We start from the raw sequence: 26,510 nt of genomic DNA on the forward strand, positions 1-26,510 counted from the left end.
TTATAGATTCCACACTATCCTCAACATTAAAGGAACCATCAGTCAGGATTACAGAAAATGGACCACTCTCATGCCAGTGTATCTAACGATAAAAACCAAAACCTTCAAAACGGAAAATCTGTAGGTGACTGCAAATCAACTTCTTGAAAAAGGTATTTTCGAAACGAAAAAAAAAAAATCGATTTCCAACTGCATATGTTTTCCTTCTTATTCAGCCTAGCATTCATAGTCTTTCTTCTTATTGCCGTCTTGGGAATGTTTCATTAATGATGATAATAACACTTTCTTTCATCTCTTCCAATGGCAAACACTGCATTCTACTCTGGACGGACACTTATTTAGGTATCTGGACAACGATAACAGCTCTGTTTCTTAAATCATTGAAAATTATGTTTTATTTATATATAGGCAGGCAGAGAAATATAAGGATCGGACACCGGCAAATATCACCTCAGAGACCAAAACGTCACTACTCAGAGTTAATGCAGTGAAACAATTTTAGCTGGAATTGAATCAGCAGATCCGGGAAATGTCTTTCCACACTCTGCTGTCGGGAAGACCGTCGCACTGCTGGAGCAAAGCGTTACCTGAGCGGACTGAGAAATGGCTTCATCCAGCGCCACAGCCCGCTTTTTGACATCTTCTTTAATTTGACTGTAGAGAGTGTCAGCAGCCACGTATTTCTCTTGGATAGAAAAGCCTTCCCTCGGGCTCAATTCCAGTAACTGCGGCCCAGTTTTGTTCATCTTATCTATATGCGGCTTGTGTTCGGCTATCAACTCTCGAAGTTGCTATAACAAAGCAAACAGCGTCTCAGTCTCTCAGAGGCACACCTCCACAGTACAGCTGACAACATCCCCAGCGCATCCAGCTGGCCAGAAACTCCAGACAAACACCCTCCCATCACAAGGCACTGAACGTACAACCCTCTGCCAGGAAGAGATCCCCTGACACAAAGATTAAACAACAGTCTGGTCACGTCAAAGTCCTTTTCAGGGCACATGCAAAAATGCTGGATGAGTGAAATAATGAATCCCAGTTCATTACGCCTTTCCTACCAAGAGCAGTACAGTCTGACGAGAGTATTAGCCAACGGTCATATTACATGAAAGGATTATGAACTCACTACATCTCAACCTACAGAGACCGAGCCATAACTCTCTGTATTCCTTTCTGCACACTCATGATACATACAAAAATTATTCAAAAGGAAGGAAGGGAGAGGGAGGGAGAGGAAGAAAGGAAGAGGAAAAAAGCACAGTAGAAGGTAGACACAATGCTGAGAGAGAACAATGACAGATAAAGCTAAGTTAAGGGGATTTAAGCCCACAAGGGATTGTCATTACATTATATGTAAACCAATATAAAATATGTCCATATATATTACATTATATATCTGTGAGTCTGTTCTATGTACATATATGATATGTATGATATATAAACATAAACAAATCTATTTGTATTTATTTTTAAATGTTAATGGCTGCAAGGATAATCAATGCATCAAATACACAGCTGTATACTGAGCATTATCTATAAAGTGTACTTAAGGAAAAATATGTGACCTATGAATATTCTGCATAATACAGTATCATCTAATCAAGAGATACAATGATACCGATGCTAATGAGGGGGTGTGGAATCCAGGTGGAGCCCCATTCCTTCTAGGGAAATGGATCAATCTGGAATCTTTACACTCCACGGAATCCAGGGTCTCCCGTGACTGCCCGCAGGTTTCTCTGAGGCAGACCTCCGTGCAGCATTGACGTGCCCTCTACTGTACTCCATTATTCACGAGGTTCCCTAATCAGCAGTTTCTCGTCCTCACCAGAAGATGTGTCTCCAAACTGTTTGCTATCCAGCCCCTAAGAAAAGCCTCTCTGAGAGAAATTATATTCAGGAAAGACAGTGGAGAGGAAAGCGATCTTTCCCTGTAAATATTTTAACTTCCATCATTCATCAAGCAGAATCACCAGGACGGCCACATACCTGGATTTTTATTAAAAGTGCCACTAAAATCAGTCATATAAATTATTTCCAAAGTGGTTGAGAAAACTGGTTCATTACATCATGAACAATCCCCAATGTACTATCTCTATTTTTGAAGTTTTTCTGAAAACGGTCTCAAAACTCTTTTGGAAAAGAGCTAAATAAACACAAATTCAACTTGTAAAAAAAAAAAGGAGGAACGTCTACTGAATCTAACATGCTCCTCACAGCCCCTGGGTGGTCCAGGCTGTGATTTCCTACTTGTGTTTTACATTGTTTGGTATCTTCACGCTGTTTTACAGAATGGAGGTGGTGACGGTAAGACCAGCCGCCACACAATCTCATGGAGAAGAAACGTGTCACACGAGCTCTGGCTTCAATATTCTTGAAGGCATGTTTGAAAAACAAGCTCACACTTTGATTACCAAGAGACTCTCAGTAAAGTGAGGAATCTCTGCTGAGAGTTCTTGAGTGGCCTGTAGTCTAAGTAGATCTCACCTGTGTAGCATCACCATGAGACACCTTTGCTGGGAAGTAGCCAGATGAGCCTTCTTAAGACCATTCCATGACAGACAAGAAAACAGCCACGGGATATCTACTTGGGGATGTGTGCACATGGAGAAAGGGCCCAACAGGAGATGTCTTTTGCCTCATAGGTAACAAAATGATTCTTGGCAGCTATCCTAAGAGTCCACTCATGCTGGAGATACTTAATGTGAACTTAAAAGAGATCTACCATTTATTTATAACATGGCTCTCGGGGTCATTTTTCATTCCTGGCTAGAATGAACTAGAAGATGTTCCCAAGAACAGTGAAGAGGATGCTGTAAAGTTGCAGAAGAAATGCTGCAAATATTCTGAACAATTTAGCTTGAACAATTTGAAGACTTGGCTACGAAGTTTTGAAGCTCCCTTTCTACATAAAAATCATACATTTGTTTTGAGAACTGAAAGATGACGCCAAACAAGAAAATTAACTCAGTTTTGAAATTTTCCATTCAGTAATGATCCTTTTCATCCTATTTGATGTTATGCTAGAAAACAGCTATTCAGATCTCACTTCAGAGTAGAAGAAATCCATGAAACATTTTATACTAAAAATCATTCAGTGGGTAGGCATCAGGATTTCTCCCAAAAATAACCTTTCTACTAAAATTAAATTTAATTATAGTTTATAAGTCTTTCTCCCACTGAATTATTTAGATAGAATGCCATAAAATTTCCATTTTGCATTAAAGTGTTCTCTAAAGCTCTTCTAAACAAATACTAAGAGATATTCTTCAATGTCAATACACTAAAAAAGTAAACAAATAAGATTAATAAGTATGTTACATACTTCAAACAATGATGTAATATATCCTGAGTTAAACTTTACACACGCACACACACAATGATTAGTCTCAGGGTACATCTTGTACAGATCTGGGTGAGCAACTAGGTTCACAAGATCATAAATAACAAGAATTCCAGACTTTCTTCTGACAGTCTTGAATTCTCTCACTCAAACCCCTGCAAAATTTTAAGCTACATTAACATTTTGGAGACTACTGAAATGAGGGCTTCATAATGCCATTTTATGTGTTTAAAACATGACATATTTGTAGATGGAAATATACTCTCTCATTTACTCATGTAAACTTATAGAAGCAGAGAACTTCAAAAGATTTCCATGTACAAAAGGAAAAGAAAAAAAAAAGTGGGGGGACAATTTGTCTTTAAACTTCAGCATTTTTTCCTTTTCACAGAGTTCGATTTCACAACAATGCTATTTTGACATATTTGTTATAGCGTACATTTTCTCCAAGCTCAATGGCCTTGTCTGTTTGATGTTGCTTCCATGTATTTCTACCTTTTGCTTACATTCTGGATGGCTCTAACCACTAGATATTAGTCAAATTACTGTACACTGAAAGCAATTCAACATGATCAGTTGAAAGTACTTCGAAAGCTTATTTCGTTAACATTTTAAAACAAGGATTTTGTTTCTGTACTCAGTTTACACTGCATACTACTGGGTAAAAGCTGTGACATCATGATGACATACACAGTGTGCCTGCCCACATGAGTCGTCCCACTGCAAAACTGGACAACAGGGCAGCAACTCGGAGGTAAGCAAACTGTGCAGACCAGAATGCTAAAAATTCCTCAGCACAGAAGGTGTCTGCATTAGAAACACCCTAAAAATCATGATTCTCTTTCCATGGGGTCTCCAGCACTCTCTCTGGCACCAAGCTTACACGATGTTCTTCCTGCTGTTGCCTCAGGGTTTCGTACTCCAGGGCGGGGGCAGGAAGCTGAGTGATGATCCTCTGTATGTCTATCAGCCACGGCCAAAGTTCTTCGTATGTTTCCCAGAACTGGTTAACCAGGGACTGTGCCCGTTCTAACTGCAGATACCTCTCTGAGTTTATCTGGCAGATGGCATCATAGTTCTTCAATACCTTGTCCAGTTTTTTCTAGAAAATCAGATGATAAAATGTGTTTAACCAGACAGGCAGGCCAAGGAACACGTATACATACTCCAGAATGCTTGTCCAGCACAATATACCTGGTGCAGAGTAAGCACTCAACAATGCATAGTAAATGAATAAATCAACAGAGGCTAGTTAGATTTTAATTGCTTCTATGTATAAAAGTTCATTTTAAATTAAAGAAAGGCCCTCCCATGTTGTTGCATAAGGAAGTCCCTCTTTTTCAAGGCTGAATAATATTCCATTGTATGCTAATGGTGTGCTCTTACTACAATAAAAAAAATTTCATATACACATGTAGAAAATAGCAAAAATGTAAAAAATGTCTTGACAGTAAAACTGGAGATCAGGCTGATAAAGGATGATATATTCCTGCAGTGGATTTCTATGCAGTTGTCAAAAATCAGGGGATTTGATGACATGGAGAACTTCTCAAAAAAAAAAAAAAAAATTAGGTGACAAAACCACAAAAAAAAAATAAATAAAAAGCCTCAAGTTTGTATGACTAAGACACTGAGCTCTCCAAACGTAATAAGCAAAATTCTCCAGCCATTCTTCTAGGTCTTCTCGGTGAGAGAAAGGTCTGGCATGAGCCTGGCAACACTGACATTACTTTCTGTTAAAACATAAGGACTCTCTTTCACAAATGAAATTCTAAGAGGAACTGCTGGTCAGCAAAATTAATTACATAGATGAGAAGCAAAATAGAACATTATGCTATCCACTGATTTTATGGGGTGGTCACAGAGATCTCGATTATGGTACAAATTCACTTCATAATCCAAAAGCAAAAGATAAAGCACAACAGCAATCCAATAAACCACAGAATAACACAAAAATTCTCTCATGATCATCTGTATTTTTCACACCAGAATCTTCGCAAAAATAATAAAGATTAAATTATAAACAAGTGAAGTGCCACTGTAGAGTATTTAAATAAAAGATTAAGTATTAATATACAGTGCACATTCTATTATTTTCCTATGGTATACCTTAAAAACAATGCACCGTCTTTTAAATGTGATCTTACGCATATACATTTGTATATATTGTTTTTGCCATGGGATATTTTCCTACCAGAAGCATTAATATACATTAATTTATTTAGGCTTCTCAGATGTCTGAATATGAATTGAACTAAACATTTTTATTTATGGCTGGTTTTCCATCAATGTAAAGGATCGTTAAAACTACATAAACCGAACACTTCCTTAATGATTCCGCTCCTTTTTTTCCTATACAGATTACTGTAACTTTATACAGAATGAATTTCAGTTAGGGAGAACCACATATTTTGAGTTTTGTTTCAGCTCCAGCGGCCCCAATGTTCCTGAAGCCTACAAACAACAGCTGTCATACAGAATAACAATTTATACTGATAATAACAGTGATGATACAGAGAACATTAATTGGATGCTTAATGTGTCCCAGTTACTCAAGGACTCAAACCTTAACAGCTTTTCTGTCTATTAAAAAAGATTATCCCCAGGGTGATTCCCTTAAGGAGTATTCCTTTCACTGTTATTCTATAAGCTTGAAAAATGCCTTATTTGAAACTAATGATTTAGCTGTTTAAACAGCAGCTGTGGATAAAGGAAAAGCGCTTTTCTCAGAGTGAAAGCCCCACACATGCTGTTTGCTCACAAGTCTCACATCAGTCACGTGGACGAGATCATACCTTCATCGGCTGCTTTTCCTCTTCACTGCATGTGCTCATGATTTTATGTCCAGATTTAACAAGCTCATCAATAATATCCTTGTGTCGCAAAATCTCCATGGTGAATGTCTGTATTTACCAAAACAAAGATTTTTTTTTTTTTAAGAGTGTATGACTAAAACAAAAACAATTAGGCAAAGCAGTTAAAATGACCAAGTTACATTCAATCATGCAAGTGCATTTCCTTGGAGCACACTGACAAACCATGTAGATGCAACTGGAAATGTGTGTCTTCACCTTTTGAACCTGCAGCTGAGCGGAGGTCTGGTCTTGCTCAAGCCTGATGTCACCCAGAGATGTCAATTTTTTGTCTGTTTCACTAATCCAGGCTAACTCTGCATCAGCCGCTTGGTCAAACTAAACAAAAGATAAATAATCAGGTCAGCAAGTTCCTGTAACTGGTGCCAGAGAAATACCTATCTACATTTCTTTCAAATATCCTTATCACACAAATGGAAAATGTGAGCTTGTCTCTTCATGGCAACCTGAAATAATCCATGATGGTGACTGATGTTATAAAGAAAGGAGAACTTTCCACAGAGAAAGTAAACACAACCTCTTAAAACGTGCTGGATCCATAACATGGCATTAATGACGTGAGGACAGCTAACACTGATGCCTTCTCTCTGGTGGTGGTAAGGATTTTCTCTTTAGCAATACTATACAAACTGTGCAGCACAGGGAACTCTACTTAATGCACTGTGGTGTCCTAAATGCGAGGGAAATCCAAAAGGGAGGGGATATATGTATATGTATGGCTGATTCATTTTGCTGTGCAGTAGAAGCTAACGTAGCATCATAAAGCAACTATACTCCAGTAAAAATTAATTAACAAAAAAAATCATAGTGTGCTCACGATACTGTACTGCAATAACTGAAGAAAACGAGGAACTCTGCATCCTTCTGACATGGAAAGAGATCTGGAAAAAAAATACTATACAAATTGAAAAGCTATAAAAGTCAGTAGCTGGACACCATCTTTAAATCACTTCATCCTTCACTTTATCACGTTAATATGATATGCAGGTAGCATGCTGTTATCAAAGTACAAAATCCCTAGCAAAAAGAATGACATATTCCCATTTATTTACTCTGTGTGTATATGGAAAATACCTTTCTATGTATGCAGAGTATACCCCCAAATGTCTCATGTATCATTCTTTTACATCTCATTTAATAACAGCAGAAAACATTTTCAAGAGCATTCTTAAATATTTCAAGAGATTTTCTTTTCTTGAGCATAACAATAATTCATGGTAGAAATTTGTGAAGTATGGAAAAATATACAGAAGAAAATTAAAAGCTGGAGTTAATACCGTTGGTATTTTAGTGAATTTTCTTCCAGAAGTTGAGACTTAGAAAGCTCTGGGATAATACTGTATAAACAGTTTCATATCCTGCTTTTTCATTTATCATGAACATTTCCCATGTCATATAAATGTGATTTTTAAAATACCATCATTGTATTCTAGCATACCTGGATATTTTCACTTAGGTTCTCTGCATTTTTTCACTATTATATAAACAAGCCTGTAACGAATATCCTTGTATATAAATCTCTGTTGGCATCTCTAATTAGTTCCTTAGGGTAGATTCCTAGAAGTTGACTTCTAAGTCAAAGAGCACGAACATTTTCGATACCTTGCATCAGATAAACCCCATGCCTTCCAGTTACCATAAATGAGTACAGAGGGCAAGTGACACCACAGCACCAACCATAAATGGTAACTAACAAAGCCTCAGTGGGAAAAGTGAAGGGGGATGGACGTTGTGATTTTCAAGTCCAGTACTGCCAGAACCTCTAATGTTTCAAGAGCACCTGGAAATCCAGATTGGGGTCAGGGGATAACTAAGGGAGGGGAGACAAGGGTGGAGGTAAGGAACTAAACTGGAAAACAGTTCATACTTTTAAGACACTAGGCAACACTCCGCAGACTCACAGGAGGATGGGGTAGACCTACTTTTACCCTATCTCACAAGTACATCTCAGAGCCCTGGGCATTATACACAACACATACAAGGAGCCTCCAGGAGGAGAGAGAAGAAAGCAGAGCTGCTATGAGTCTTGGACCCGAGGAAGAGCACGGGGGTGAGTTCCCTGGGTTTTCTTTGGCTTCCCATACCCTGGACTGGATGCTGGAGAAACTGCCACCCAGGAGCACCCAGAGGTGCAGAAAAAGCCCCAGGAAAACCTGTCTCCAGTCAAAGGAGCAGGAAAGGGGCAGCCTTGCAAGACAGAAAACTTATAGACAATAACCATTCTACTCCAACCAAACACCACAGAAAAAAGCCTTGGCCTCCCCACACTGCTGCCAAGCAAGGCTGAACGGGGAGCCCAGATTTCCACCCTCCTGAGCCTGGGCCCGACACCCCTGTCAGGGTGATGTCAGCGAAGTCGGGAGCTGGAACTTTCACTTCCACGGGCGACCACAGACCCCTGCTCCCGGGTCAGTGGAGACCACATGGGGAGCCTGGACCTCCCCCTCTCCTCAGGGTGGCATCAGGGAAAGCCTGTGGACAGTCAGGATTTTCACCATGGTGTCAGGGAGCTGGAACTCCCACTCCCACCCAGCAGTGAGCAGCGCCCCCCCCCCCGCCCTTAGGTGTCCCAGGAGGCTGCCTGGGGGACCTGGGATCTCCCTCCACCTGGCAGCATCCCCGCTGCCTCTGCCAGAGTGGTGTCAGGAAAGCCAGCTAAAACAGAAGGCTTAATGAAGACCCAAGACACACAACACCGAGAACCCAGAAGAACTCAAACCGAATTAAAGAGGATTATCAGCAGAGGCTAATAACTAGAAGACGATGTGAGAATTATCTGGCAGATTTTAAAGTAGCCATGATAAAAATGTTCCATGAGCAATTTCAAACGCAGCGGAAATGAGGGAAAAATTAGAAGGCCTCAGGGCTTCCCTGGTGGCGCAGTGGTTGGGAGTCTGCCTGTCAGTGCGGGGGACGCGGGTTCGAGCCCTGGTCTGGGAGGATCCCACATGCCGCGGAGCAACTAGGCCCGTGAGCCACAATTACTGAGCCTGCGCATCTGGAGCCTGTGCTCTGCAACAAGGGAGGCCGCGATAGTGAGAGGCCTGTGTACCGCGATGAAGAGTGGCCCCCGCTTGCAAATTAGAAGGCCTCAGCAACAAAATAGCAAGTCTCAGCAAAGACACAGAATATACGGAGAAGAACCAAATGGAAATTTTTAGAACTTAAAAATGTAATAACTGAAATAAAAGTTCAGTGGATGAGACCAAGGAAGAGGACAGAGGAAAGAATGAGTGAAGCAGACAACAGAATCACAGAAATCACCCAGCCTGAATAATAGAAAATAGACTGAAAAAAATGAACAGAGCCCAGGGCCTGAGGAACTATAATAAAAGAAAATTCAAGTCACTGAGTCCCAGAAGGAGAGGAAAAAGTGGCTGTGGCTGGAAAGTACTCAAACATTCTTGAAATAATAAAGTTAGAGAAATGGAGACCAGATTTGTGGCCAGAAATTGAGGAGGAGGCAGAGGTGGGAGGGGACGGGTGTGGCTATAAAAGGGCAGCATGAGGGGTCCCTGTGACGGAAACGTTCCCTGTCGTGATGGCAGCCATGTCAATTCCCTGCTCATGACATTGTACCATAATTTTGCGAGATGCTACCACTGGGGAAACTGGGTGAATGGTACAACGGGACCTCTGTATTCTGTTTTACAACTGCATGTGAATCTACAGTTATCTTAAGACAAGTTAATTGAAAAAAAAAAAACTCTGCGTGGGTAACCTCTCATCTGTAAGTCCTGTTTGCATTTTCTCTTTTAGATCTATGCTACCAAGTTGCCCTGGCTGTACTGATTCATATTCCCACGAGCAGAGTTTGGCTATCCCCTCATCAAAATGGGGTCTATAATTTATTCTTTAATAATCTTTGTCAAGCTTATCAGTGAACTTTTCTTAATTATAAGGGCATAACCTGCCAGTGCGGCCTGGCACAAAAGACAGCACTGATTAAGTCATTGTGATGGTTCCAATCTCACAGGTAAAAAATTACCAATTATATAAGTGAAAAATTCTTAATATTACTGAATTATTATTTGTTTACAGTTTTTTCTACCTATCATGAACCCACTAGCTTTCACCTTTACTAAGTAATGAATGAGTAAATGAATACTAAAGCTATTTGCAGGTCAAGTTCTTTTAGTCAACAAGTTTAGATAGAAAAAAATTTAGATAATCATCTAAATATGGGCCAAAGCAGAAGTATAACAGGGGTTAAAATAATACTTTTACATTTACCTTTAAAAACCAATGGCATAAAGATATGAAAAGGAAGATACGGTGTAACAGACCTTTACTTAATCTCTAGAAGGGCTACCGAACAAAATCTGAATATAAACCAACATCTAACCAAAAATCATGCAAAGTCAGGCTGCTCTGAGACTCCTCTGGTGTCCGGGCAGCCATCACACTGTCATGTGTGAGGACTGGACACATATCCCATGGGTCCTCCTCCAAGTGTCACACGTCTGAGAGGATCACTGACAGGCAAAGTTGCTCCAGACAGAAATGCAGAGCTTTAGTCGTCAGAGTGGGCGAGCTCCCCCATAAGGGCAGTACTTCCAAAATGACTCTGCACGTTTATATATTCAAGCAGAAGTCTTTCTCTTTCCTATGTTTCCCATAACGGCATGCATTGTTTTCTGAAGCCGCCTCGTGATTTGCACATAGCGGTGTGAATAAATATTCTGCCCACTAATTCATTACTTTTGCTGCTACGGGAGCAAGTCAGAACAATGTAGACTCCAGAAGGAATCTTGATAAGCCATTTGAAAAATTCTATCTTCATCTGGTTCAATAATTGTTACATGACTTAGTTTCAAATGGAACTACTCATTAGCAATTGCTGATCAATGTGAAAAAGAAAAAAAATTTCATCAACTAATTCAGCAGCTTCAGATGTGGAAAAAGAAATTGTCACAACAAACAAGTGGAAGAGTCTGATCATTCGCTTTCAAGCCGCACATGGTGGAACTCCAGGGTAAAGCTCTACTATGTGATGCACTCAGCACAAAACTGAGAAAAATAGTCCAGCCCTTTCTACCAGAGTGCAAATGCTGCAAGATATCAAGAATAAAATTTAACAGGAATGATTTTTTTTCTTCTACTGGTCCCTGAAAAAAATAAAGTGATGCCCCCACCCCTCTTGTGTTCAGGCTATTTTTAGGATTTATATGACAGTCCTCATAAAGAAAGGCAGATTGCTGGTGTTAATATGAGTTTAATAATAAGTCTCCCTTTCTGGAAGAAAAAAAACAAAAAGCATCCAATGAAAACCAGTATGATGATACTTTCTGGAAGAAAAAAAAAAAAAGCATCCAATGAAAACCAGTATGATGACACCATCCAAGTTGCCAAAAGAGAAAGCTGAAACTCAAACACTGTTTCTTGAACCAAGGCAAATATTTGCTTTGCTAAAAGAAAACAAGACTTCAAGCAGAAATTTCCCTCTGTCCTTTGAAAGGTTTTTTCATTAAATTAGAAAATATTTATTGTCCAACAATGAAAGGAGTAGTCCCAGGGTCTACATGAAGCAATTTACAGTCAAGCAAGGCGTTTTTATTTAGGTCTGTGACTCTTTCAAACAACTATTTAACATGAGTATTTCTAACAGACCATGAAACGGCTTATTTCACATGTGAATAACGTGGACAGCAAGCTCCCTATACCAAATTTTAATAAATTTGCTTACTACTCATACAAGTAGCAAAAAATGACTTCAAATGAATTGTAGAGAGTGCTAGTATCCTTAACTGCATTCTGGGAAATATTCTAATACGCATCATCCCTGGAGTCCAACCATCAACCCCAGCTACGGTAACTGCTAGTATAGTTGAACTAGTATTTCAGAAACTTCCTACAAGTTGGTGAAAAGCATTCTAATTGGCTAATCTCTAAATATTCCTGAAAAACACTCGGTAAAACAGTAACTGCCAACATTCTACTGAACACACTGTTCTAAGTGCTTGAACATACAAGGATATACAGTTGCTGTCAGGATAAAAGGATATAATGTGGGTATTACCACTAATCCCATTTACAGCCGAGGAAGCCAAGGCAGAGAGAGGTTAACTGACTCACCAGAGGTTACCCAGCTTGTAAATGTCGGGTCTGAGATTCAAACCACGGTGGTCTGACCCCAGAGCCTACACTTGCGGTTGCCCTGTTACATCCCTCGTGCTTGTACACAATTTGGGCTCAGTCACTCAAAATATTCATGGGATTTCACCAATATCGGCTCAAATACCACAACAGTCAATAAGTGGTGGGTTTTCACTTACTATTTAAACGTTTCTCCCATGTCTGACAAACTGCTTTTGTACTTATCTAGAAAGTTTCTCTTGCGTGGAAGCAGAGGTTTAAGAAAGACAGAGTGATAAGCAAATTTTAACCTCCAGGACATCCTCTTACTCCCTTCCCCTGGCAAGGGTCTTAGCGCTTGCTTTCTTTTGATTAGCATTTCCTTCCATTTTTCTTCACATTATTCATAACCCAGCCCATATTTTCCCATCGTAAACAAATCTCACTTCCGTGGGGGAGGTTTCCTTCTAGTTCTTTAAAAGAAATTAATAGGTGTTATTTTTCTCCCAGGCTGATCCCTAATGACCCAACGAACTGTTTATTTTAATTGCACCCATGTGCCTTTATACTGGGGGGTTATGAAGGCCCAATAAAATAAGCCAGGCAATTAGAACTGCCAGAGAGTGCCTGGGATGCCCAGACCCAGTGAAATACACACTTCAGCACCTTCTGATAATTGCACATTTATAAGAGGCAAAGGACAACAAAATGCTCTGGGGTTTAAACAATCACAGTGATCTGAATTCAGGCTGTAAGTCTGTATGTCTTTCAAGCAAAAGCTCCTTTCCCCATTTCCACATGGGTCATTTGGTTCAGTGTGCAATTAGAGAAAGAAAGCAACAAAGATAGGTTACTTTGTGTAGGTTTAACATGCAAAAAATACCCACAGTTTCTAACTCAGATAATGGCAGGCATTGTGAGAAGGGGGCAGCTGTTTTGCTTTTTTCTAAAGCTCACAATCACTATTTACTAAGCTGCCTTATTCCACTCAGATTTTTCTTAAAACTTATGAATGGGCCCAATTAAAAAAAAATCCCCTTCAGAATATTGATGCCTGCAAATCTGCAGAGTCAGACTCAGGAGCTTATTAACTGGTCACAGTGAATGTACACCGTCCTCAGGCATCTGCCAATAATTGAGGCTGTTCCATTATTTCCAAAATAATAATAAACTTCACTCTACTTTACATAAGGCTCTTGGCCCTATGATCTCAAAATTCAATGACACATCTTTTCAAAACTGCTATGTGACACAGAATTAACATGAAAAATCTAACCACGTCACATCAGAAGTTTTTTGAAAACTAAATGTATACCGGACGGATACGAAGCACACGCTAACGAGAAGGTATCTGGACGCCTCCTTCCCTCCTCTCTTCAGACCTCAGCCCTTTTCCACGTTTGCCTGACATCTTCCATGTCAATCAACACCCTCTGTGATGGTGGCCTGACTGTTCACAACGTCCCTACACGGCTGCTGAATTCCAAAAATGCAGGTTATACCAGTATAAAGGAGGCAGGCCTGTACATAAACAATCTTAATGTCAAAAGATGGAAACATCTTAAGAGAAAGCTGCTTGGAAAACAGCACATTCAGTTATTTTCAATCTAGTTGAATTTAGTCCGGTTATTCGGGGACGACGCATCAAATCTATAAATTTAAAAACTACCAAGTCATTTGCAAGGCCCATATCCTCACTCCATCACTCGTGGTTGGGTATGTCGGGGGAGGGATCTGGAAGGAGTAGCTCTTAATAAAACAAGATGTATGTGCCTAAGGTATGCAGAAAAAGATGGACTGCTGTCAGATCATGTCCACGGTTCAGGTGGAGAAGAAACAGAATGGTAGATGATTTGTTTATACAACATAAAACAAATCATACAAAATATGCGGTTCATATCCAAGTCTAAAGATTTTTTTTGCACCATTCCTTTTGTATCTCATGGACGCATTATCACTGGATAAAGAGAAAACAAGTATTTTAGTATCAAACTGTACTCTGGTCCTAATTCCAAACATCTATAAGTGGGCAAGGTTATAAAACAATTTCAGTGATATATTAGGTCCTTTCTAAACTTGTTAATTATGAGTTTAGAAACTATTCTTTTGAGTGCAAAACTAAATCTCTGCCAAACCAGAAAGACAGGTACCAATGTGTTCTTAAATTTGCCAAAAGAGAGAGAGAGAGAGAGAGAGACAGACAGAGAGAGAGATTTCCTGATCCTTTCAGTTTACTTGCCCAAGTCTCACAGGCCTTACGGTTGGAAATATCCTCATACTTCTATTTTGCTGCAATAATGGCGCCTTCCTTCAGATTACTGAAGGAGGTTAGAAAAAAATGGATCACCTCCTGCCTTAGGATTTTTCCTCTCTACCTGATTTATACAGAGGCCCTTTAGGGAGGTAGAATGAGATCTGGATTAAGTCCTGGTTACAACTCCACCACACACTAGCTGTGGGACCCCAGGCAGGTTACCTCCCCACACACTGCATATGCTCCTCCCAGCTCTAAATGGTACATCTCAGCCTTACTGGAAAGGTATTCTCTTCTTTCCTTTTTTTTTTAAATTGGCTTAAGTGAATTTTATTGGTTTTCTTTATTACTGGAGGTATTCCATTGGGCAGACTTGCAGGCATTTCAAAGGAATGCACATACAAGTACAGAATAAATACATATAAACAACCAGAAGATATTAATATATCAATGGCACTAATATTAGCTATGACCTACTGGTAGTGAGATACTTTTACTAAACAATCTCCCCCTCTCTCACAAGGAAGGCTTGAAGGATACAGACCACAGTGCTTGCACGTTCTTGCTTCCACAAGTTTTTCTGTATTCTTTCACAAAGTCTTGAAACTTTCAGTAAGGAATGATTTTATCCGGAAAAAAACCCCCAATAATTGTTATTTTCCTATAGGGTGTATGTTTTAGATTCGAGAAAACACAGACCAACCTGTGGAAAACATTTGCAAAACTCTGAATAGAACTGGGCTACAGTTAAATGACCTTGGCACCTGGCAGAGCTTACAAACCAGTAGGCGCTCAGCCTGTCACCTGCCCTTGAAAGCAGCTCCTTTGCCCCTTTCCTGTTTGCCCATTTCTGTTCCCCTCTAACCTTAAAAGAACCTAATTATAGGAATGAGATCACTAAGCAATTGAAACTAACTCCTGACTTATGTTCTCCTGAATGCGCACCATGCCCTGTCTAACCTGTGGATTCTTTTCCTAGATTTTAAGAAGTAAGAATGAAGAATTAAGCAGTTAAAAAATGACTAGCTCTCTACCCCCAACAGCCCCCTTAGCAATCCTGCAGGAGATCACGGGGGCAAGATAACATGTGAAGAGAGAGTCAGCCAGTCTGCACTCAATGGATGAGGATGCAGAACCCAACCTCCTGCCTCGATGATTCACTGAGATTCTTTTCCCCTTAAAAACTGTCACGGCTGAGCAGAATCTTCAGAATTGGTCTCTGGACACAAGCCCACCTGCTCCCCAGACTGCTGGCTTTTCTGATTAAAGCACCTTTCCTTTCTACTGACACTTGCCTCTCGAGTTATTGGCTTATGAGCAGCAAGCAGCCGAACCTCGGTTTGGTTACACCCTTATTATTGCCTTCCTTCACTGAACTAGCCAACCACAGTCAGCTTCTCAAGAAAATTCTACTCCCAAGAGGACAGAATATTTGTCGTGCTATTTAGAGAAGTCTTCAGTGCCAACTATGAAAGGTCGAAAGAAATTCTGGTGAAAAACAATCCAACTCTTTTCAAATAGTTGAATAAACTTCACAAATAAACACGCTTATTTTCCTATGATAATGAGGCATACAAATTCCTCCAAACTTTGAAAACAGAGCCATGCAAATGCATGCCTCAGGCATGAAGGCCTCCCTCGCAAAAATGTCTGAGGCAGGCCTTTGGCTATCGTTGTATTCCATCGGCTTTTGTGATTCCAGAGCACGGCACTGAAATGAGGAGTGAGGCGCCATGTTTTAGAACTAGATAAATTACACTTTTACGGCAGTCTTAGAGAATGAATTTTGGATGCTCCACACGACCTGCTTGATTTGTGTTTCTTGCTTTTGGCTTGGATATGCAAAGGCTGAGTCATCCACCTTCCCAAGCCCTGCTCCACAGTACACAGCAAAACCCTACTTACTCTGTCAGAGCAAGTCTTCAACAAGAGGCTGATGACTTAATATAAATATTCAGAGATTTCAAAAAAAGTTCATCAAAACATGTATTACAAGCTTCTAGATCCAGGACCCTCTCCTCGTTGCCCACAGTCTTCTGAGAGAGCTGTGGCTAAGGGGTGGGGCCTATAAAACTCTCTGGAACCAGAAACCGTACGAGTTGCAGACAGGTCAGCAACGATCATTTTTCCCCCTTTCAGTCATCTTCAGAAAAAAACTACATCACCAACACAACTGTTTCCTTTTTAGAAAGAATTCAGCCTTTCTTTGCCATGTATCAAGGAACAGTTAATAGTGACTTACAAGATATCTCAAAATATTTACTCACACACAGATTAGACGCAGCCAGGGCATAAAATTAACATGAGCAGCATGCACACGTGTACACAAAAGGCATTTTGTCTGGACAGCAGGAGAACGGCGCTAGTCCTGCCGGTGGCTGACCTGCTGAGGCTCGGAGACCAGGAGGTAGATGGCTGCCAACAATGTAGAGATGAGCCTTGCCCGGCACTCAGATGTCCAAGTAGCCCAGCTAAATGCTTTTCAAAACCCTTCCGTTGTGGAAGCATAACCAATGAATGGAAACACCACTCACAGTCATCTCTGATCAGGTGGAGGCCCTGGGAGCAAGTGGAGGAAACGAACTGCCCAGACGCCCAAGTGCTCGCCTACCTGCTGGGACCTCAGGATGGCCGCGTCAATCTCCTCCACCTTCTGTGTGATGGTGTCGCTCACCAGGCGGTAGCGGTCGTTGTCCTCGGCCACCATTTTTTCCAGCCCTTCCCTCGCCCTCCAGGGCACCAGCTCCAGGAGAGCAGAGCTCACTTCGTTAAGGGAGTCCAGCAGGGCTTTGCTGCTCTTAGCTTCCTTCTTTAGCTCCTGAAAACAGAAGGAAGGAAACACAAACCTGTGGGAAACGCCAAGTCTGAACGGGCTTCTCCTCTAACTGTCCTTGGGGCTAAAGCCCTTCACAGGCCAACGTGATGCACGGATCCCCTTAGTGCCAGTTACGTTCTATACCCCTTGGTTACTTAAAGCTATTTTGCAGAAAGGAAAGTGTTCCCTGAGAAGTTCCAAAGAACACTTCCTTTGTCAACATGGCAAGACTTTAGCTTTGAAATGTAACATAAACGTTTAAAAATTAGGAACCCGAACCCGGCAAGTTAACCCAGCAAGTTAATCCAGCTTGCTGGTAACCTCGAAGTAATCAGGTACCAGAAAACTAAAGAGGAAAGTCCAAACCAGAATCAAGTGACCCTCAAAACGAGGACACACCGGCTTTAAATCATCCCAGTTGAATCATTATAGGCTCCGTGGACCTGACCTCCCGGACTGCCTTCACCCAGGTGTGATCGTACTTCAGGGATGATAAAAACCGAGGCGGAAAACTCTGAGAAGAAGGATGATCGGCATGAGAGAATACCACTCTTGCAATATAATTAGAAAAGCCACCTCATGCTTGGCATCTATCTTATAAAGGTATCACTATTCTAACCAAATTATGTGTACCTCTGAAACAGTGATCATTTTCCTTTTTTTTAATTTCTGTTTTCATCATTCTGTTTCTATAAGATTCGAGAAACAAATGACAATATGCTGTTTTCATGTCTGGGCTCCTGAAAGTTTAAATAGCTGATTTGCTGCCAATTTCTGTTGGGTCCACGCCCACCAAGGCATCCTTAAGTATATTAGTAATGACACATGATAAATATCACTTCGCCCCTGTGTGAATAAGGCTCCCTGAGAGATAACAAGCGGATCCAAAGAGTGTATAAATCGGAGCGTACTTTTTGCCTCGCGTGTGCTTGGCTGGAGGCGTCTCCCTTCAGAACCTGCGTTTCGTACGAAAGCAACTCGACCTCCACCTTGTCCAGCCAGGCGCACAGCCCCTCGTGCGTGGAGTGCAGCCGCCTCGCGAGCTGCAGTGCCTGCTCCAGGGTCTTGGCGACGTCCGTGCTCAGTTTAGTGATGTCTTGGTACCTCGCTTTAATGGCTTCCAATTTATCTTGAATTATTAAAACTTCATCACCTAGAATTTCAAAGGCATGTCATATCTCATGAAAGGGGAAGAAGAGTTCTTCAGCTAAAGAAGTTCTGACCCAAGAAAAGCCCCTTCCTAGGTTTGAATTTTTCTGAGGATATCTGGCGAATGTAAACAGCTCTGAAAATGCAAATATAAAAACTATAAAGGGCTATGTGGAAAGCACCACCTTTGCAACTATTTGTATGGTCTTTCCATTTTCAAGCATCGGGGTTAAAAACTGCCTGGGTTTGCATACTGAGTTTGTGACTTATTACCTTGCACAAGATACCTCACCTCTCTCTGTGCCCCTGGTTACTTAGCATTACGAATAGAACCTACTTCATAAAGTTGTGATAAAAATTCAGTGAGTTTGTATTTGCAAAATGTTTAGAATAGTGCCTGCCACATATATACATTTATATATATATAATCTATGCATGTGTGTGTGTGTTAAAAATAATAAACTCACCTGCACTATTCCAATAGATCCTCACCTGCCTCTATTTAATTTTCAGAGACACAGAGAAATTGTGTCCTGGGCTTCAGAGTCCAAGTGCAAGGCTCTCGATACTGTATCAAATTCTTCCCATTCATAATGAATGGTACCTGTCCCCCACCACACACATGTGCTGAGTTGTATATAAACACAATGAGACATTCCTACAGCCAAAGGAATTACTAAAACAAGGTAATATCTGTCTTCTTGGTGAGTTCAAGCACAGAGAAATGAAGCCTGGGTATAGTCACACTATGTGTCACTGAATGCCATCTATCTTAAAATGTTAAAAAACTGTCTACAACCTACGTGTTCATCTAGAACAACTGCCTTCCACAAGTGGAAAACTAATGTCACTCTGCCATGGGATTCTCTGACCAATGCTTGGTGTTATGAGTAATACACAAAACTTCGATTAAAAACTCAGTGAGATCATGAGAAAAACAATGAAATCATAGTCCAAAACCCCCTCGGTCAGCCTTCAAAGCATTCCCCAGGATGAAGTCTTGGAGTGGCCCCAAAATTCCAGCGTGCTCTGTGGTTTTCCCCCATCTCTAAAATATTTTGAAAGCAACACAAAATGCTCACGTCATGAGGATTTGATTTGAAAGGTATCTCACCTGTTGTTCGTTTAAGTAGTTCTAAACCATTTAGTAAGGCCTGATCTACATTTTGTTTTCTGAGTAGGATGTCCTCTTGCAGAACCTAAAACACAGGTACCATTTTTACGCGGGGGGGAAAAAAAAATTTAAATAAGCATTGGCATTATCAGTTAATCTTATTTGAGGAAACACCTTTTCAAATATTCCTCACTGTTCTCATGTTTACCCATCTTTTTTCCACCACTGTGCCCATGTCTCAGTTCACCTATCATAATTTACTCCCCTCTTCAGAAAATGGGTGATGTGGAGACACCGGAGTACTGGTTAATTATGGGTCTTTGTATACAAAGATGAAATAACAAAATGAAAAGTCAACAATCCAGCTATTGGATAAATTACATCTCTTCTTAAATGTGACTTCATTAAAAGTAATTGAATACAACACTACTTACTATATATAAAATAGATAAACAACAAGGACCTACAGTACAGCACAGGGAACTCTGCTCAATACTTCGTAATAACCTATATGGGAAAAGAATCTGAAAAAGTGTATATATATATACACACACATATATATACATAAACATATATATATGTGTGGGTGTGTATATATATATATACTGAATCCCTATGCTGTACACCTGAAACTAACACAACATTGTAAATCAACTATACTTCCATTAAAAAAAAGTCACTGTATACATAGGCAATGTCTTCTTTGAGTACAGCAACTCACCTAAATCATAGTGAACATAAAATAATACAGAAATAAGGAAGACTGAGAAAATGAGGACAACTGAAATAAAAAAAATGAAATAAAATAAATCAAAATACCCGCAGCTCAGCCTGCTGTGTCCACAGCCCCTCAGGGCTGGAATCCTGGACCGAGAGTCTCCTCAGCTTGTCATGCACTTCACTCAGCCAGTTCATCAGCTCCACTTCATCTTCCCCAAAAATCTTAGCATTACACAGAGCCTGCTGGAGAAGCTCAGACCTGCCGTGGCTTTTCTCTTGAATCTCAATGTACCACACTTGAGAGGAGTCTAATTTACTCTGCACCATATCTTTATCCTCCCTGGAGCTCAAAACCTTTAAGGACTGGCCAATGCTAACGGCCTGGTGTAAATGTTTATTATGATGGTTGATGTCATCTTCTAAGGCCTAAATAAAGTTTAAAAAAGGAAACAAAAAGAATGGACAAATAAAAATGACAACATAAATTGAACAAAAAGATGACACATGAAATGGGTCTTAAGGTTGCACTGATGCATCACACAACAGTACAAAACTCAAATGCATGTCCTAAAACCACAAAGGGCACGGAAAACTGGATCTCACTAACGTTGTGATGGGAACCTTACTTTGTGCTGGGCAATTTGTTCCTCCAGCTTGGACGCTTGGGTTCCAATGGGTTCGCTATTTGCCAGCCTCTTTTCTGTGGTTGTCAGCCACTCATTCAGTGGTTCTACGGTTTCGTGAAACTGCTGTGCTACCACTGAGATACCTTCCAACTGACGATTCCTGAAAACGTGCCAAGAGGAAGGTCATTCAGGGATGAGAAACGTGGGAAACTGTCAACAGAAATCTTCACTCGTGCTCCTGCGTTCCACTCCAAACAGTTTTTGTAGAAAACATCTAACGTTAAAATTAAAATCTCTCACACGGAGAGGACACTTTAAAATAGTTCTCCTATTCTCCATGCTTGCACTGCCGGGGGCCGGGGTTCGAGCCCTGGTCGGAGAACTAAGATCCCACAAGCCACGTGACATGGCCAAAAAAAAAAAAAAAAATGAAATATCTATGAAAAACTTTAAAAAATAGTTCTCCTATTAAATAAAAGTAAAGCTGAACAACACATCAACCTCAAGTGCCTGAATCCTGTGAAAGTCTTAAGTAACCTGGTTGTAATACTTACAATAATAATAGGTATAATCATAGTAATGTTATAATAACAATAGTAGCCATAATAATGATAGTAATAGGTAATACTTACTGAACATATATTCTGTGCTTTATATCATAGTTAACTTCAATTGGAGCATCAGTTACTGAGATTGCTTTAATCAAATGGTCAAAATTAGATTTAAATTTTGAAGAATAACTATAGCATCCCCTGTGCTGGAATTACTAGTGAGTCCTCCTTTAAAAAGTACACTGTCAGGTATATTTCCCCGAGGCAAGAGTTAATATTTTATGGACTAAAATATCATGAAAGAGGAGAAATATTCCTTAGACTTTCACTTGTAACAGAGTTTGAATGCTTTTAGAAAACCCATTGTTTCCTCCCTCAAAAAGGTACCACGTAAGTTAAAACCTACTTGCACTGTCCTCGGTTTTTATCTACGGCAAGTGATTGTGCTGGTCGGTATACAGAGGACCTGATTCCGTATCCAATCCTGTGAATTATTTCTGCTGGGACCAAGAGCTGCTGTCTTAACCTGTTATCATGTTTAATTCTTAGAGAATTACATGATTTGAGAAATGAGCTTTCTATGGGGACAAAGGGAATTATGGACAGCTGGTACATGCTACCGAACATAATTTCTATACCGTCATATCACAAATTACATATGCATATATTTTTAAAACCTTCAGTTGAAATACATTTGATCTTTTTAAAAAAATGAATAAAATTACTACATTATTTTTGACTTCTGGATTATCACTATTTATGACTCTTTTTTTAAAATTCTAATATCCAATCACCTAGAATCACTGGAAAGAACTATTTTGCAACTAGGTTTAATTGACTATGATTTAAATTGTAAGGGAATCTATTAGTCTGTGTGTGAATCATAGCATCACCACCATCCCTCCACTTAATACCGCTGTGAGGAAGGTTTAGGAAAAAAAAAGGACAGTCATGGGAGTAAAGCAGAGATCTAGACTTTCATTTATTAAAAAAAAGTACTGACAGTCTCTCCCATGGCAGTAATTCTGGGGCATTACACAGAAGGAATAATCTACTGACACACATTAAAGAATAACATGAAACTTCCAGCCTCCTTCGGAGCCCCTTATTCAATGGTCCTAGAATGATAACTCCTTCTACTCCGTAATTCAAGATTGGACAAACCCTTCTCTGCACCATCTTAGTTCCAAAGAAAGTAGGAATGTATGGAGATGTTCATTCTCTTCAGTGGGTCATCTATTTCCAACCCAGCCAGTGTACACTTCAATGTAGCTACAACTTGACATCGGTCAATGTGGTGCCAGTGAAGAGAATGAAGAAAGAACTATATTCAATATCTTATGATAAACCATAATGGAAAAGAATATTTTAAAAAAGAATGTATACGTATGTATAACTGAGTCACTTTGCTGTACAGCAGAAATCCATACAACATTGTAAATCAACTATACTTCAATTAAAAAAATTAAAAAGAAAACAAAACGAAGTGTAATGAAGCCCGGTGGAGCCACGCTCCAGCTTCCGGCCCTGGTAAACGTCACAGCGCCCTCCACCTGCCTCACTTCCCAGATAACTCCCACTCCTCCTTTAAAACAGAGCTTAGCTGTCACTTTCCTGCCCCAGGCCAGGTTCCTCCTGTTCTCTGCTTTCACAGCACCCTGTGCCCAGGTTTCACTTTGAACCATCACATTTGTCATTAGTCTTCAATGGCTACAAAACCCTGCTAGGCTGTCCCGTGTCTGAGGGCAGGGATGATCTGACCAGCGCACCCCTGTGGAAGGCCCAGGTCTGCCTGATGCACGGTAGGCAGGCGATAACTACGTTATAAACGAATGAACGAATGACCACCAAGGGAAATACTCTTCTTAAGAGTTGGGATAGATTTGGAGACTACAGGACATCCCCATCGGGGGAATAAGGACAGAGGCGCCATAGCCCTTGCCCTCTATGTTCACATACATGATGAACACAGGAAAATAACAATTTGAAGAAAAGTATTACCAAAATACAAGAAATCAGTATGAAAGCCATTGCTGCTCTTTCCAAAGACTGGAAGCATTTACCTTGTTTCAGCCTTATTAAGCAAGGCCGCCCATCTGCTATCCAAGAGACTCAGTTGTTTCAAAATCTTCACTTTATCCGCAGGTTCTGCTGTGTTGGCAATTTTTTCTCCTTCCCGTTTGATCACCTCCACAGTAGATTTGCGGTCATCCAACAATCTCTGGAGAAGCTTAAGACAAAATAGTAAATTTTTAAAAAAATAAATAAAAAGAAACAAAGTGATAATTTTATCAACATATGGAAAACATACACAAAGTACTTTTGATATGTAACAAAAATAACTTTGTGTGGATTCACATACAAAAGGACCTGAGAAGTAGGATTTTTTCAAAAAAACTCATTTTGTTTAACGATTCATTACTATTGTGTCAAACATTGTGGTGGCGGCTTTTCACACTAAATAAAACGAACATTGATAAGGCCACTGAACCATTCGTTATTAACTTGTTAATATAAAGTAATGGAGTAGAATGTGCCGCTTAGGATAACTCCTCTGCACTGATAGCGCAAAATCCCAATTATTATAATGAAATGGGAATGCCCTAAACAATCAACAGTGATCTGTCCCGTTGAGATAGAAAAGGTCATTATAAATCACTACTGTTTTCAAAACCTTTTCCCATGTTAAACAATCCACCGCAGAAGGGAAGTTGAAAGTCAGACCAAGTTCACAAGCTAGTGAGGCTACAACTAGAGGTTCTTGGTTGCTTTTAGGGGGTAAGATAGCTCCTAAAATTCTTTACGAGGATGAAAACTAAAAAGAGCCTTTAAATATCATTTCCACAATGAACCGAGGGGGAAACATGTCAGAAATCCCCAAAGCTGGTTAAAGAAGACTAATATTTCAGGATTGAGCCGTGGAAAAAAATTCAATTTAATGCTTCATTTTGAGAAGCCTGGAAGGGAGTGTTTGACATAGGTAGCCAGAAATCAGGATTCCCTTCCTCCAATGAATCAAAACAAGTATTTCAGGAATAAGTGCAATCCCCAGGCCCTGTGTGAAGAGCAGTGAGGAAGGCACAGGTGTACAGAATGCTGAGTACTGCACTGCTTCCTTAACCTGACCCTGACTGATGCCTAAGGACCAAAGGCACAGTCAGTCACCCAGAAGTAACAAGCTGGAAGGGTATTTTCTCACTGCCACTTTGAGATCAAGGCTACCACAGCAGGAAGGGAGGGGAACAGGGCCAAAGAGAAGGGGAAGAGATGCCCTCTCTTGACACAGGTCAGAGTCATCATAAATATCAAAGTACAACAGGTGGTTTAGGCAGCCAAGAGAACAAATAAGTGGATTACTTTTGGTACACTTTAACGAACAGCTTCTAGCAATTAAGAAAGCAAAATCAATAGACAGGTTTTGTTGGCTAAGCATAGTTCATTAACTCTGGGCAAATAATAAATGTTTAAATTAAATCGTGAATGGTAGCAATTATATTATTATATTTAACACCAGATTATATTATATATTTATTACATTATATAAATTATACATATATATTATTTTATTACATATTATTATATATTACCATATTTTTTCAAAAATCAAATGCAATGTGTTTCCTGTTATATTTCTTTAATCCATACCTGTAAATCTATTTCTAATAAGTTAATTTCCCAAGACACTAAAGTCTTCGAAGAAGTTTTAGAGTAGTACTGGATGTCAAAACCCAATTAAGCCTCTTAATCCAGTCTCTTCTTTTTAAAGAGAAGCCTTATCAGTGTGCTGTGTGCCAGGCGCCACACCCCCCCATGTGTCATTTCAAGTCATGGCTGACAAATCAATACTGGACAGGTCACTAAATGCTTCCTAATGACCACAAAAATTGTACATGTGGCCCCAAGTAGTCACCCTCCCTCTAAGAATTGTCTTTCCAACTGGGTCCTGTATTTGCAGAATCAAAAGACACAGCAGCATGGTTCTCAGCGTATGTGAATCAACTCTCTGCCATGTCAGTACAGGCTGAACCATAACAAACTGCCCATACTGACTCTATAAAATAGGCAATTGCATGTGCATCAACCTAATACACAGGAGAACAACGATATTTCTGTTCGAAGTCACCTTTTCGGTAAGTGATGTCTTTGAACTCAACTACACTATTATTTAAAATTGTACACACACACCCCTCCACTCAGCACTTACTGTCCCCCACCCTCGAGCTCTGTCTCTTGCTAATAACTCTTATCTCCCATCCCAGTGTTATTTATCAATGGCTAATGTAACACCATTTATGTGTTTACTTTGTTTACTGTCTCTCTCTCCCTGTTCCTCCCTTCCCACTAAACCTTAAACTCGATGAGGAACGTCTATGGTTTGTATTCAATGATATATCTCCAGCACCTGGAACAATGGCTGACCTGTGGCAGATGGTCCACAAATATTTGTTGAATGACTAACAAAACAATGCCTAGAGCATTGATTACCAGTTAACGAGGATATCCTATTAACACAAATCAAGAGAGTCATCAAGGTAAACTTTTACTCTCATTGTTAAGATTTAACATGAAACAGTACGAAAGCTCCCCTAACTTACCTTCTGCTCTTGTATCTGGGCCTTCACCACCTTGAACTCAGCCGATGGGGGCTTCTGATTGGCCACAAGCTCCTCGGTGTCCACCATCCAGCTGAGTAGGGACTCCAGGGCGTCCTGGAACCTCCCGCAGTGCAGCAGGGCCTCCTGCAGCTGGGCTGCTCGTTGGGCCACCTGCACAGCACCAGGGATCCCCAGTTATCTACTGCGTTCATGAAAAATGAAATTTGCCCACCAGCCAACACTTTCCATGCTCATCTTCCCATTTGGTCACAAATTTTCTTTTCCTTCTCACTTAAAATTCACCCAAAGCATTGCTAGTGGGCAGGATACAGATGGAAAGGAGACAAACTCAAACTTAGCAAGTAAGCCAAGGAGATAAGGTTGCCATCTCAACC

The 26,510-nt window shown here is 40.3% G+C and overlaps 1 protein-coding gene across 1 annotated transcript in view; it reads right to left on the minus strand.

Moving 5' to 3' along the window:
* The window catches only part of LOC133095287 (dystonin-like), a 497,948-nt gene that overhangs the window by 54,495 nt on the left and 416,943 nt on the right, over nt 1-26,510 (minus strand). The window contains 11 exon segments of the mRNA XM_061196431.1: nt 588-791; nt 4,227-4,445; nt 6,139-6,246; nt 6,415-6,534; nt 17,157-17,363; nt 18,272-18,513; nt 19,624-19,708; nt 20,443-20,769; nt 20,970-21,129; nt 23,584-23,750; nt 26,116-26,286. Coding sequence (XP_061052414.1) covers nt 588-791; nt 4,227-4,445; nt 6,139-6,246; nt 6,415-6,534; nt 17,157-17,363; nt 18,272-18,513; nt 19,624-19,708; nt 20,443-20,769; nt 20,970-21,129; nt 23,584-23,750; nt 26,116-26,286 — 2,010 coding nt within the window.

Source organism: Eubalaena glacialis, chromosome 7, assembly GCF_028564815.1.
Source record: "Eubalaena glacialis isolate mEubGla1 chromosome 7, mEubGla1.1.hap2.+ XY, whole genome shotgun sequence".
In the NCBI taxonomy this organism is placed as follows: domain Eukaryota; kingdom Metazoa; phylum Chordata; class Mammalia; order Artiodactyla; family Balaenidae; genus Eubalaena; species Eubalaena glacialis.